Source organism: Moschus berezovskii, chromosome 25 (assembly GCF_049115385.1).
Source record: "Moschus berezovskii isolate FMDL1 chromosome 25, NW_MosBer_1.0, whole genome shotgun sequence".
In the NCBI taxonomy this organism is placed as follows: Eukaryota; Metazoa; Chordata; class Mammalia; order Artiodactyla; family Moschidae; genus Moschus; species Moschus berezovskii.
In genome coordinates, this window is record NC_142484.1 from 47,990,946 (window position 1) to 48,006,231 (window position 15,286).

The following is a 15,286-nucleotide window of genomic DNA, read 5'->3' on the forward strand; positions in this document are numbered from 1 at the left end:
AGCTGATTGACGACGACTGACTGACCGTTGTCCCATTGACAACGACTAAGCAGACAGCAGGATGAGATAGGAAATCAAAACCAATGATGAAAGCAGACACACCGTCAGAGAACTCCAACAACAAGGAAAACACATACACAACTGTTCTTTTACAAATACTCGGAAAGAAATCAAGCATGAAACCACAGAGAAATCGTCAAAGAATTTTAAATATCAACTACTTAGCCAATGATGCAAATGATAAAAACAGCGTGTCAAAAGACCACAATATGAACTAGTTACCACTTCACATGCCGTGAAAATGATTCACAGTGAATTTAGTTATATGCTGACTAACAATATAGCTAATGTGAAATGGGTGGTAACGGAAAAAGGTGATAACACAAGTGCAGTTACAAAGCAGAGTGTTGTACACGTGATTTCATGGGGTAAACAGCAATGCACTCACAAAACCTAAGCTAAACATGGAAGCAAGCTGGGACATGTGCTTTAGTGCCACACACTCTGTCGCCAAAAGCCCTAGGACATCATCCTGTTTTTTGACTCGGAAGAGAGAGGAAGCCCGACTTCTTCCCTGGGGCCCTGGGGCCCCTGGCTTTTAACCTGGTTTCACACGCAGAGCTGGCCTGAGCGCGCGGCCAGGCCCGCCAGCAAGCAGATCAGTTGAGATTCTTGGGTTTTGTTCCCACCGCATGCCCTGCACCCTGCAGCCAGGCATCCCCAGTGGAAAATGTGCGGCATGGTTTTGACACGCCATAAGAGCTACCCATGGTTACTTTCACGAAGCTGTCTGCTCCCTGAGAACAGAAACTTCCCTGCAGCTGCTGTGCCCAGCACAGGCCAGGCCCGGTGTTACAGAGGCAGGCTCTGGCTGAGTTCATGATGACATGCTAAGCCAGTGGTCCAAATATCAAGACTAATTTGTCACCGTGCCATTATGGAATGATTACAGACTAGGCAGTTTTAAAAACCTTAGACCTCTGAGCGTAGCAAATGTATCTGATTTTCTTCTGGGTCAAAAGAGAAAAAACAAACAAACAAAAGAAAACCAGTGTGCTGGGGGAGGGATGCGGCAGGGAGGAGGCAGACACATACCCCAGTCCTGATGCCCAGCTTGTTTACTTTCCTCCGAGGGCTGTGCCGCCTCCTTTGGCTGTGCCGCCTCCTTTGGGGCTTGGAGCTCCCACTGCTGGGCGAGCAGGAGCCGGCAAGCGAGGAGGCCGGATACAGGTCGAGGGAGCTCAATGTTTTATAACGACGGAGGTTGCCTAAGCTCCCCCTGTCCACCCTGCTCTCAGTCTCCTTGGCCGGCTGCTCCGTGTTCTTCTCTTCGATCAACCTAAAATAGAATAAAACCCGTCACCCACCTTTGGCAGCAGAGGAGTGTGTCTGGACAACACATTTGGGCTGGCATTCTGTGTCACGATTAGCAAATGCCAGGAACAGTTGCTCAATTAACATCTCAGCAAAAAGGTTCAACGTTCCCTCTTTTGAATATTCTCAAACTTAGAATAACTTAGCCCTGAGTCTTACAAAGTGGCCCCTGATCATTCACGTTTGATTTCCCTCATTTACTCTAACATTCTGACGGGGCCTGGGTGGCGACTCTCTCCCTGTGAGGAGATACTTGAAGTCGACAACCTTTACCTTTTCCCTGCTCTCAGGGCAGAGATGCATGTCAGTGCCTCAAGTCTTTCCCACTGGGAATCGGGAACTCTGTACAATCAAAACAGCGATGCACGAACAAGCTGGAGTTTCTAAACACAAGTCTCCAGACCAGATGAAGTGCTGAGTTGATCTTTTTTGTGTGTGAGGTTGTATATGTACAAACGCATCACTTGATGAAGTTCTCCCAGAGCTTTGTGTGTTTCTGGATTCATGTCAATGTGCCGCATTAACCTAGAATTCACGGTTACTGCTCTTCTGCCCTAATGTGTCATGGAGGATGTTATACAGCAGTTTAAATACTCGATTATGCAAATCAAAGGATTTTCAAATTAAAATACACGATTCTCACAGGAACTAAACTCTCCAGTATCACTTCTGCTTACACACCTTGAAAGGTTTTCACTGTTGATAACAAGTTGATGGACAGAATTTACCATTTACATCAAGTCAACTTGTTGCATAAGGAAAAATCACTTTTACCTGACAACTTGCTATAAAAATATTAATATATAACCGGGTGTTCCATATTTCCTGCGGGGACGGGGAAAGACAATCTTCTTGAGCTCGTCTGTGCTCAAACACGGCCCACAAAGCAGTCTGTCTATGGCGTCAAAAGTGCAGGCGGCACCACCTGCATTTGCTGGTTGTGCCGTTCACCCCCTGCCTTTCCCCCGGGCCCCCCACGCTCAGCCAACAGGAACGGGCACCTCGGCGTCAGCTGACGTGACGAGAACAATCTGAGCAGCAGCTCTGCTGGGTCCTGTGCAGGGTCACCGGCCTGTGGCCACTCTGAACATGGACTCGGGACAGGGGAACCGCTGTGCGGGTGTGGCACCAGGCAGGCCTCGGGGCCCCCAGCCACCTGGCTGTACCCAGACCCAAGGCCCCTGCTCCCCACGAGGCAGGCCTTTGGATTCTATCCCCTTTTGTAAAATGTTATAACTGCCAAGATGGTGTCTAAAGAAAACATCTTAAATATACTGATGTGATGAGGAAAACTCAAACACATGTTCTTGGACCACTGTCTTTCAACAAGCCAATCTTCACACTGTATTAAGTGAAAAAGGAAAATGCAGATCTGAGTGGGAATCTGCCAACCACAAAACCCCAGCTTTTCTGATCCCGGCCGCTTTTCACCTGAACGTGGGAGGCTCTGAGCGACACGTGAGGGCGCACCCTCAGTGCTGGAGGCTGCACGGGCCGCAGGGGACACCGCCTCGGCACCTCACCCATCTTGGGGCTCAGAGCTTAGGAGGGACACCCGACAACGCCCCCCACAGAGTGCTGACACCACACTGTGGACAGAACGCCCTGGCTGACTGAGCTCTATAATCAAGGGCAATCTCGGAACTGAAAATTCTTGAGGCAGACCTGAAGTCAGTTTTCTTACTATGGAACACTCAGACTTCTCTAAGGAGAAGACAGCTCCTCAGAGAAACCGAGTTTCCGGGGAGCTGGGATCAGGCGCACCCACCGGATCTCTTCGTTGATGGCGTCCAGCTGCTCCTGAAGCATCACAGTCAGAGTCTCGGCATCGTCCTGCCCGCTGGGCGACAGCTGAGTGGCCGAGCTGAAGAGGTTGACCCTGTCGCCCTTGCTGTAGGACATGCCCTCGTCGCTCTCAAACGCCTGGGCCACGTTGGCCAGCATGCTGGCTTGCTGCACGCGCTCCCAGCCCTGTTCCTTCAGGGTCTGCACCTGGGCACGAGAGGACCACGTCTCGTCAGCGACATTCAGGGCAGCTCAAGTCTATCAGGAACTGAACACAGTTTTACATGGAAGCCCTGACTGAGGATAAATGGGCCATGCTTAGGAGACACTGCCATCTCTTAAGCGAGCAGTACTGAAGAAACGGGCAGGAGGAGAATTCAGTTCCCATATGGCCTGGTGACACTCAGGTCTTAGCGTGGACAGAAGGCAAAGCTATGAGGTTATTCACAAGGGAGGGCTGATGGAGTCAGAGACAAAAACCAAACATTAAAAAGATACATCCATGCCCCCATCAGCCAGGCTGAAGGGAAATAAGGAAAAGCAATTCTTCAGCTCCGCAGCTGCTGGGTCCACCTCAGCTGTCATCACTTGTACTGGTTCACCGAGGAGGGCCGTCCTCGCAGGTTCCCAGCCCTCCGTTTTCCAGGCTGGTCTCAACACCCACAGACAGGAGCGAGCAGGGGCAGCCAGGGGACAGGAGGGCCAGCCCCGCCGCGGCTCTCCTCTCGGGGCACAGGCCCTCGGTTGTTCTGGGCGGCGGCCCCTCGCACCGCAAGGGCGGCTCTGTCATCAGAGACGCACGGGAGCGTGCCTGCGGGGCCCCGTGCCGCCCTCCCGCTCTCACACCTCACACCCTTCTCTCCGCAAATGTCCCCCCTGCCCCACGGTCACCCAGGTCCTGCCTTCTTTTCCCAGACATGACCTCAAAGCAACTGAGGGGCAGCCGCGAGATGCTGGCTTGCCGGCTCCCTGTCCCCCGGGGCCAGTGCCCTCGCCCCCTGTCTTCGTCACGACCCCTCCCCAGGGCAGGGCCACCCCCTTCACTGGCTCCAGGACCACCTGCCATCATTCCTGCTCTGCTCCAGCTTCACCCCCATCAGCCCGGTCAGCACATCCTCTCCCTTCCCGCGCCTTCAAATCGCACAACGGGAACCAGCAGATTCCTCCTCCAGGGCTCCCTGCAGCGCCTGCTGCCGGTCTCTGAAAGTTCCCTGGGAGCGGCCTCTCCTGTCCCCCTCCCTGCCTGGTCTCCAGCTCTCTGCAAGCAGGCGGTGTGCCCCGCCCCGCAGGGCAGCTCCCCGGGGGCTCTCAACCACTGGGCTGCCAGCAAAGCCCCAGAAATTAACTTCTAAGAAAGAAACGAAGGGGTGAGCGTGGACCGAGAAGAAAGTTCTAGCACGGCGGCTGCTAACCCTGGGGCCATCGGGGGATCCGGCTCACTGATGCTTTCTGTAAGGGTTGTGGGCACACATCTACGTCTGTTCCTTTACACACTGCCTGTGGATGCTGTCACGCTTTCTGACTAGCATGAAATGCTGCTACTCAATTATTCGTAACCAGTAAAGACATTCACTCTGGGGCCCTCTTGGGAACAGTTTTCCAACTCCTATCCTGGAGCTTTTCCCCACACACAGACCAAGCCAGATGTGCCTCTTTGTAAAGGGGCCGTGGGGCTGGCTCACCTTATCCTCCAGAGCAGCCGTTCTCTCCTTCAGATGAAGCTGAAGCCTCTCATCTGATTCGGACACAAGCTTATCCACGGTACCTGATAAGCGTTTATTGTGTTCTTCCTTCACGTTGTCTCCCTGCCTTGCCTACAACAGGACAAACAAAAACTCATAAACTTCAAGGGCAAAGTACGATCCTTCTTTTAAAAGCACCGGGGAACCATGACGTGAGCAGCCTGTGCCCTGGTTCCCGAGGCAGTCCCCTCCCACGGCCACCTCTGGTGGGCTCTTGAGCATCACCACAGCAGACGGGCAGGTGCAGAGGGAGGCAGGGACTTTACTTGTCAAAGGTCACTCCCAACGCTTCTCTTTGGCTGAGCACCTGGGGGACCTTAGTGTCACCAGCCATTACGTGTCGAAGGAGCTCGGGGAGCAAGCAGATTTACACTCAGAAACAAGCAGACTTTAAAGGGGATCGGCTTACACACACGTTGGTAGAGGAAATTCCCAGTACATAAACAGAAGCTTGAGTCTGGTTTAAGGGGGTAAAATGAATTCAAGTTATAAAGCAAAAGGTGAGAAAATTCATTTTGGGAAAAAAGCCAGTGGAGACAGACGTTCACATATTTTTCTTTACATGCAACATCACTTGAATTCTTTGTAATGACTGCTGTTGTTCAGTCACGTCTGACTCTTTGTGACCCCATGGACTGCAGCATGCCAGGCTTCCCTGTCCTTCACTATCTCCCAGAAGTTGCTCAAACTCACGTCCATCGGGTCAGTGATGCCATCCAACCGTCTCGTCCTCTGTCGCACCTTCTCCTCCTGCCTTCGATCTTTCCTAGCATCAGGGTCTTTTCCAATCTGTCAGTTCTTCGCATCAGGTGGCCAAAGTATTGAACCTGCAGCCTCAGCATCAGTCCTGCCAATGCATATTCAGGACTGATTTCCTTTAGGATTGATTGGTTTGATCTCCTTGCAGTCCAGGGGACTCTCAAGTCTTCTCCAACACCTCAGTTCAAAAGCATCGATTCTTTGGTGCTCAGCCTCCTTTACTGTCCAACTCTCACATCTATACATGACTACTGGAAAAACCACAGCTGTAACTAGGTGTTCCTTTGGTGGCAAAGTACTGTCTCTGCTTTTTAATATGCTGCCTAGCTTGGTCATAGCTTTTCTCCCAATGATAATTCATATGCAGTTCAGTTCACGTGCTCAGTCATGTCTGACGGTGCGACCCCATGGACTGCAGCATGCCAGGCTTCCCTGTCCATCACCAACGCCCACAACTTGCTCAAACTCATGTCCACTGAGTTGGTGATGCCGTCCAACCATCTCATCCTCTGTCACCCACTTTCTTCCTGCCTTCAATGTTTCCCAGCATCAGGGTCGTTTCCAATATGAAAATCCATATTAAAAAACTGGAAATAATTACTTCAAGCAATTTTTAAATGTAATAACAAAGTTGGCAAGTCTGTGTTTTATAAAATGAGCATCAAGCTCATGGTTTAAAAAGCTGTTTTAGGCCCTACTGTATAAAAAAAAAAAAAAATGGAACGAAGACAAAAGAATGATCTATTTGAGATTGGCCCTGTGTTAGAAATTGCTGAGGCTAATTGCTGGCTCACGGGTATTTATTATACTATATTATAGAAATGGTATATGATTATACCACTTTTGTGCATGTTTGAAATTTTCCATCATAAAAAATTATAAAACAGGTTATTTTCTGTTAAAACAAAGTCTTCTCCAGCAACACAGTTCGAAAGCATCAATTCTTCAGTGCTCAGCCTTCTTTGTGGCCCAATTCTCACACCCATACGTAACTACTGGAAAACGATAGCTTTGACTATATGGACCTTTGTCGGCAAAGTGATGTCTCTACTTCTCAATATGCTGTCTAGGTTTGTCATAGCTTTCCAAGGAGCAAGCATTTTTTAGTCTCATGGCTGTAGTCACCGTCTGCAGTGATTTTTGAGCCCAAGGAAAGAAAACCTCTCACAGCTTCCACAGTCAGGCATCGGCATTCAAATATTTTTAAAGCAAAACAAAAGTTTACTTTGACCTGGCTTAGTCATAAACGGCATCCCGAGCTCAACAGCCTCTGAGCAGCTGTTCTGAAAGTAAGGAAGTGCACCCCTGATCAGGAGACATTGGGCTCTCTGCCTAAGCGGGGAGGGCGCCTCACCGTGGGTCTCACCATGCGAGTCAGAACCACTGCCCCCTGGGAGCCCGCGTCTGAGGTCCTGCAGTCCAGGCCCAATAACACAGGCATGGTGGGGACAGTACTGACACGTGAGACTTTAAAACCCTCAGAAAACAATAGCATATGGTACGCAGTATTTTCTGATCTGCCTTTGGCAGCCACTATTTTGTATATCGTAATGCATTCCACCTCATACATTTCAATGATTTTCTAGTGTTTTATTTTTGTGGTGGGGCCAATGACACACTTTGGCACACACCGGCCCGACTCACTGTGTTTGAGAGAAGCCAGATTTGGTTTTCCTGGTTAAGTCCTGATTATCTGAGACCACATGGGAACAGGAGCGAGTAAGCCTCACCAAACCATAGGAAGGACAAATGCTAATCAGACCGGAGCTCTAACCCTGCCTTTTGTCACAGTGACCCAGTTCTCAACAGGCAGCCCGCTGCCCTGAAGTTCCCTGCTGCTCTCTGCTCTTTCAGTAAAAATGCTAACAAGCCAACAGATTCGTGTTCAAGTAAAACAAGGGAGTCAGGAGAGGAATTCCACAAAATGGCTAAACCAAGTCCCAAATAATTCAAACCTGGAAGTTGCAGTCACCCCCGATTTTTAAAAAATGTATTTCCTTCCAGTACAGCTGCTTTACCATGATGGACATCCACACCTTTGAACGCAGTGTTTCAGGGTCATAAGAACTTTACACGGGGACTTGATTTCCAACGTGGGAGTCACATGAAAAGGTCTTTACCTTCCCGCCTCAGTAATTCAATACTATAAAAGTCAGACACAGTTCAGTAAAGGCCATTACCTGTCGATGCATAGAATCCTCATTTGCAATTTCATTTTCAAGTTTATCATTGAAGTCATGTACATAGGCAGCTTTGCACTGTGCGGCAAGGGAGCGTTTCTCTAGGGTAGTGATCCTTTTTTCCATGTCCTCCTTCTGGGCCATGGCCTATACCGGGTATTGCAGAGGAGAAAAGGTAAGTCGTTATCATGGAACACTCCGATACACTCAGGGAGTAACAAAGCTGGACTAAATCCTAAGTTTCAAATCAAACATAAAGTTAGCGTCCTCACAATTAAACTCCTAGACGTGGCAGTTTTCTTGGACGTGAGCAAAAACGCGCCTACCTCAAAGGTCACATTGGCCATGATGGGCACCCATGTGTCTGAATGTTCTGTCCGGCCACTCGGTTTACCACGCTTCTTTGCTATATAATAAACCCAAACAGCAAACAAAAAGTGTACTAAACTACCCTGTTATTGCAAGAATTCCAGGAGGGAAGATATGTGGCATGAAGTCAGGACCTCTGTCTGCTACACCATACAGGCGGACTTGACCCAGAACAGGGAGGGACCTTCAACAGACCCAAGAGGGAGCTCTGAGGCTCATTTCCTCGGGTAAAAGTTGGAAAAATCTCATGCAATTTCCTCAAAATTAAAGTAAGAATATTAACGAGTGGAAACAGAAGTCAAAGTGTAACACAACTGGAAGCAGCCTTCTCAAGCAGAGTTAAACCACATGTATGAAATGCTCAAATCAGGACCAGAACTTGCTGCTGGTGAGACTCCTGTCCGCCAGCTCAAAATCCATTTCAGGTCTCTCCGCAGTCACTAAGTAACCAACGTGGGCCAAGTCCTAACATTAAAAGTGAAAGGTCTTAAAAATGCTTTTTCCAGAATTCTCAACGTATTAAACTCTGCCACCTAATCTCCTCCTGTTGCCAAAGAGTAGTGTGAAAAGGTTATACAAACATGTGCAAATATTTCTGTTTTGAGTTCTCACACAGAATTCCTCACACCAAGCTACTAAACAAGTACACCTGCTGGAACACATGCTGGAGGGGCTCTGTCTGAGACGGTGTCACGGGGGAGGGGTGGGGCAGGGTGGGCGCTGTCTGTCCGCGTACAGAGGAGAGGTGAGGCTCACAGAAGGAGGCCTGAACCCCCAGCACTATTCTGTTTTCACAATGACCGTTAGGTAGTTTCTCATAAATCATGACACCCGCAGACACGACCACCAGAAACATCGGGATTCTACGCGGTTACCCAGCTCAGGCCTGAGGACCTGAGGGTGAGCAAACGCCACTCGACTGGTCGGACCGCCGGGATCACTGTCACACATCCCTGTCAAGGAGCGGAACCTCAGCAAACCAGAGAAGACGGCCAGGCAAGCTGCCTCGGTAGAGCCCACACAGCATGCTCCCATCTCTCCGACAGAATGGGCTCCGCAGACGTCACCAGACTCGCCTGACTAAATCAGAAGGGAATTTCAGCATCGTCAGGAATACAGTCGACAGGCAGGTTGGGGGAATGAACTGGGAGACTGGGGCTGGCATATATACACTGCCGATACTATGCATCAAGTCAACAGCAAGTAAGACTTAGTGTACAGCACAGGGAAGGCTCCTCTGTGCTCTGTGGTGAAGGAAATGGGTAGGAACCCTAAACAACAAGATATATGTGTGTGTGTGTGTGTATATATATATATATATATATATATCTGATTCAGTTTGCTGTACAGCAGAAATTGACCCAGCAGTGTAAAGCAACTACATGCCAAGAAATGAATGAATGGATAAATGAGTGTTTTAAAAGGAACACACTGGGCCCCTCGAACTTGTAGAAATGACGAATCCACACCCAAAGTGCAGCACAGCGCAAGAGCTACCCTCATGTTGGTCCACTGCCAACGGACCGCCTGGATCAGGCCTCTTCTACCCCAGAGACCTCGACACAGAGGCGGGGAGGCAGCATGTCGTGGTCTCGCCAGAGCTCTGCTCTTACTCACGCAGCCATCCCGAGGCTGAGATCACCGGGAGAACAAGGGACCCACAACCACCTCAGGGCAACAGACACGGCCGCTGTCACTCACTTCGCAGACATCCCGCTCCAGTTTCGTGTTCGCTTCCTCGGACTTGAGGAGTTTCTTCCTGGCCGTGTCCAGGTCCTCCTCCAGCTCTCTCGCATAGGCAGAGAGGGCTGCCAGGCGCTCTTCCATCTGGCTCTGCTCCCGCGACTGCTTGTCTATGACTTCCTGGAGCTCGCTCATCTTAGCCAGGTTTTGCTCGTGGCTAAGAGAGCCGCTGGACGATCTCTGAGGGGGAAAGGAAGTCTTAGACAGCCTTGTTTTGGGAGGGAGGGAACACAGCACTTCCGGGAAATCGGCAAGGTCAAAGCTGCCTTCTGCACTCTGGGAGCTCACAGGACCCTCACGGCCGCTCAGACCTACATGGTGCATTGGTGATGTTGTCCATCCCGATTAGAACCGGGTGATTAGAGTCAGACTTTGTCTTCTCCTGGACAAAGGGGTGCTTAAGAGATCCTGCAGCTCTGAGCCACAAGTCTAGTTTGCTAGTCATTAAAATACCCCAGGTGGGCGGGTCCTCAATCAGAAAGACAAATGGCATGTGATGCCCACCACTACAGCCTTCATACTTTTTTAAAATGAAAGGATACAAAGGACAAACTCTTAACTGAAATTACATGATGACTGATCAAACTTACCTCTTTATGTGTAGCACCTAATTCTTCTAAGAAATGACACCTTTCGAATCCTATACGTAACCGCTCTCTCAACTCAAATAAAAGGGGTCGAGTCACTGTGTGTTGATGTGTGTATACACGTTAGTGCACTCCTCACTCTATACTCACCCTAATACGTGGCTACTGTAACAATATCTTTAATGGCTCTCATTGATCTCAACATCAAGAAAATCTGCTTGTTAACAGCTTTAAATTCTAAGTTTGAGAGAACAAAATGTTATCCTAAATTAATTCTATTGCCCAGTTTTTAACTGCAAATTGATATACAGAATATCATAAATCTTGAGACATTTATGCCAACTAATACTTTTTAACTGGGGGCTTCCCAGGTGGCTCAGTGGTAAAATTTCACCTGCCAATGCAAGAGGGCAGCTTCGATCCCTGGGTCGGGAAGATCCCTGGAGTAGAAGACGGCCACCCACTCCAGTATTCCTGCCTGGGAAGCCCCATGAAGAGAGGAGTGTGGTGGGCTACGGTCCACAGGGTCGCAAAGACACGGACATGACTGAGCGTGTACGCAGGCGACGCTTTGTAACCATATAAAACTCTGACTTCTTACAGAAAAAATGTATTTACAAGAATTCAAGAAGCTCAAACGTCAACTAGTTACATAAATACATGCATCATCCACCTAACAAGGCAGCAAGTGTACAAATCCAGGAGGCTGGGTGGCTGGTACCTTCTCATCCAGGGCCTTGTGGTATTCAAAGAGCGATTTCAGCACTCTGAGCACCTCCAACTTGCTGGTCATGCCGGCTGGGGGCTGCGCCTGCTGCTTGCCCGCCGTCATCCGGAGGGACGGCACCTTCCGGGAAACCAGGTACTCCACGTGCTCCAGCAGCAGCTGCAGGGCGAGGCCAAAGGAGCACCTTCAACCTCATACTTGCATTCAGGGCCGGGAACTCCTCTCAGCCTCACTCTAAAGCCGAAACCATGCTAAGGCACGTCAGAATCCCGCCAGTTCAGTCTAAAGTTAGAGTGGACTTCCCAGGTGGCCCAGTAGTTAACCCTCCACACTTCTGCAGGGGTCATGGGTTTTATTCCCTGGTCAGGGAACTAAGATCCCACACGAAGTGTAGCGTGGACAAAAATGTAAGTGAAGAGAACTCCCCCTCAAATGTACTAAAATTACATTAGCTCTCATCATAAATTGAAGCAAGGTATGAGAACCCCGAACTGATCCACCCCAGTCTGCTCAGTGGGAAGATGTGAAAAATGACTTGAAAATCAGGCAGTTTAAAGTCAGCAACACGGAGCCCAGCGGTGACCCCCTTGGGGCAAAGGTCAACACGTGAGAATCCCCCTACTGACCCTGGTGTTGTTCCTCTCGGCTCTGAGCTCGGCGAGTTCTTCCTCCCTTTCCAGGAGCTGCTTCCTATATACATTTACCTCCTCGGTAGAAGTTGAAAGCTTCTAGAAAACAATTAGATGAGTCACTAAATGCAAACACAAATGAAAAAGAGAACGAGACACTGAAGACTGACCTCGTCAAGTCTCTCCAGGCTCCACACAAAGGGTCTCCCTGCCCCCCCAGAGAAGAGGGGGTCCGCCGACCCCAAGACCACACACACCACCACAACTCAGACCGGCCGTCAGCCTCCACCTCGATCTGGCAGGCACACGGCCAGGGAGAACCCGGAATCCAAGCCTGCCTTCTCAAGACCCAGGGACGTCTGAGAAACGTTCCTAAACATAAACCTAACAACAAAGTGGATGAAGAGATTCTTAAACGACACACAGACAAGTGACCTAGAACCACTGGGGAGAGTGAAGAAGAAAGATAAGGTCTACAAGGCCACCAGGCTTTGTGGAGTGTTCCTCTGGGAAAAAGGCTGATGGCACCCCAAGGCCATCTGTTAGCTTGAGTCCACTGCAGTCACAGTCATTCAACAAACTGGTTAAAATGTTAAACTCACGTTATATGTATTTTACCACAATTTGCGTGCACGCGGGGCCCTCCACGTGGTGAACTTGCTCAAATTGAACCACACGGCGTCATTCATTCTTCTGTTTTTCTTGGCACAGATACAAAAATCCTGGGCTACGTATCCCCTATTATATACTGAGTATTCAGCACCCAGAACAGGGCCCTACACTTGTAAGAGGCATGTAGTAGACATGTGAAGCTATGACAGTGTATGTTATACACGTAAGCAGTAGGTACCCGTCATTAAAATCCTGGACACACTGGTCTGTGCTTTGTAAGACAAGGGATGTTAAGGGGCCCAGCCTTTCTGCTTCAAGGACTGGCTCTCGAGCTCAGTCCACGTGCCCCAGAGACTCCTCCAGCCAGTGTTTCCCTTCTTGTGGGCCCCCGCCCATCCTCCACACGGCACCTGCACAACCTCTTACAAGGTCAACCTGCTGGGGTCGAGCCTGCCCACTAAGGTCAAACGCCCTGCCCGGCAGGGCCCACAACCAGGCTCACAAAAGGAAAGACAACCCCAACGCTTCGCCGGGTGAGGGCCAATCTGACGGGCCCAGCCCCCGGCTGCTCTCACCTCAGGCCACTCTGCTTCCAGGACTCGGTCCGAGGCCAAATTCTTCCTTGTCTTGGCCTTTGCTTTGGGGTTGCAGCACTGGAATAATGCCCACAGGCGGGCCCTTCTGCGACCCATCCTCACGGATGGGGGCAGCCCCCCACTCGGGGCAACTGTTGTTTCACGGTAGGATACCTCTCAGCTCCTGAGCTATCACCACCGCTCTCACACACACACCGCTCTCACACACACACCGCTCTCACACACACACCGCTCTCACACTATGACCACCAGCACCACTGTCTCAAGGAGAAATGGCACGAAGGCTCTGCCCGCAGCACGTCTCCCAGGAGCCCGGAACCAGAACCCACTCAGTCACAAGGGGCTCCATGGTAACAGGGGGGCTGGGCTCGGGCCCACCATCAACGGTAAAGGGCGGGGGGAGGGGCTGCCAACTGCCAAAAAGACGGCAGGTGAGTGTGGGGTGCGGGAGAAGGAAGGCCGTGCCCACAGCTCAGGCCCACCGCCAAACATGACCCTGCAAGGTACTGGTCACAGTTGGACCGAACAGTTTAAACTGCTTCAGAAATCACCACCGCTAGGAATGAGCACGTCTTCCAAGTGGGCTTCTGCCCCCTCCACCCCACAAACAAGCCTTCAGTGAGGCTTCTGAAAGGGTACCCCTGAACTCAAGGGCGTCCCCAGAACCCACCCAGCTGAGGAGGACTCACCTCGCCAGCCGCCCCTCACTCTCACCCTGAGCTCAGTCCTCCCTGACTGACTCCCTCACTCGAGCTCAGCAAGCGCTTGACCAACCTCGCTCCAGGCACTTAAAATGAAACCACAGTGGGTACAGGGGTTCATTCAACCTGCTGCGAACTCGCCCTCTTCACTTTGACCCTGGGCTGCCAGACGACTCTGCCCCGTGGGGGCTGCACGGTGGAGGTCTGGGGTGTCCCTGACTCGAGCTGCGGCAGCCAGCGCCTCCCAGACCCCGCCAGGTGCTGCCCTTCCCTCCGCCCCCGAGTTTCCCACCCCCTCTCCTGGCCCCACTCCCACCCTCGCGGCCCTCCACTCGCCAGGGCACAGGCCACACTGCTCCTGGCTCAGCCCGGACCTCTGCTGTCACTTGAGGACCTCAGTCCCCGGGGTGCTTGGGGTCCTATATCCACCCATCTCAGCAATTATACACTCTGGGAGAGACAGAGGCCACTTTCGGGTCCCGCCCGCAGTTCACCCTGAACACGTTCTCTTTTTTTTCCTTTATCTACTGGAGTTCTCTGAGATGTCTTTTTGATACCTCAACTACTGCTTTCAAAAAGACTGTAAAATCACTGTGCTCAACCTGAAGAATAAAATCTTCACTTTCACCCTTAAAATGAAACTGGAGGGAAGCCTAAACGCAGTCAGTTTTTCAAATTGAGAAAGAAAACCCACATGTGACCACGTCACAGAATACAGGTCACGTAACCCCTCCCTCCTCAGCCTTCTGCACCCCCAGCAGCCCGTCATCATAAGGCCTGCCCTGGGCCGGCAGGGGCAGGGGAAGAGATCAGACCGGCTCCTCTGTCCCCAGGCCACGTGGGCCGCTTGCTCCACCTTCTTCACAAGTTCATGTGGCTTGAAACAGCCCGGGAAACCTGGGGATTCTGATCAGAAACACAACCGTGGGTACTAGGCAAGGACCCCTGGTTCCTGTTTACCCCGGTAGCAAATAAAGATGATCAATACAATTACTGTGACTGTTACATGTGGCTTCAGATAAGAGAAGACACCCAGGGAGTCCCCACTTCCAGTTACAGACGCAAGCAGCTTGTAGGGCAGCCCCCCGAGAACTAGAAAAGTTAAACAGTTTAAAGGAGGTCCTTGAAAGTGAGAGTGAAGTCGCTCAGTCATGTCCGACTCTTTGCGACCCTTTAGACTGTAGCCTACCAGGCTCCTGTCCATGGGATTTTCCAGGAAACAGTACTGGAGTGGATTGCCACTGCCTTCTCCAGGGGATCTTCCCAATGCAGGGCTCAAACCCGGGTCTCCCGCATTGCAGATAGCAGCTTTACAGAGGTCCTTAGGCAGCCACAATCCAAGATTTCAAACAGAAGGGAAGCCCACTGAGGGAGCTGGAGACTGAGAGGGCCGCTCCTTTCCTCGGGGCATCTGAACAAAGCTGACTCTGCAAAGAAAAGGCAGGGAAAAAGTCAAGCAGAGGGGACGGTTCCTTGGGCTGG

General features: G+C 50.9%; 1 protein-coding gene across 6 annotated transcripts in view; it reads right to left on the minus strand.

The window, feature by feature from the left end:
• The window catches only part of LOC129557789 (liprin-alpha-1-like), a 263,237-nt gene extending 249,150 nt beyond the window's left edge, over positions 1-14,087 (minus strand). For all 6 annotated transcript variants that reach the window (XR_016036421.1, XM_088832395.1, XM_088832396.1 and 3 more), the window contains exons 1-8: positions 13,083-14,087; positions 11,893-11,994; positions 11,261-11,425; positions 9,911-10,132; positions 7,841-7,987; positions 4,842-4,973; positions 3,143-3,366; positions 1,096-1,339 (exon numbers count right to left, since the gene is read on the minus strand). Coding sequence is in view for 5 of the 6 variants with exons in the window: in XM_088832395.1 (XP_088688521.1) it covers positions 1,096-1,339; positions 3,143-3,366; positions 4,842-4,973; positions 7,841-7,987; positions 9,911-10,132; positions 11,261-11,425; positions 11,893-11,994; positions 13,083-13,199 (1,353 nt within the window). In the remaining variant the exon portion in view is untranslated. The remainder of the gene's footprint in view (positions 1-1,095; positions 1,340-3,142; positions 3,367-4,841; positions 4,974-7,840; positions 7,988-9,910; positions 10,133-11,260; positions 11,426-11,892; positions 11,995-13,082) is intronic.
• Between the last annotated feature and the right edge of the window lie 1,199 nt (positions 14,088-15,286).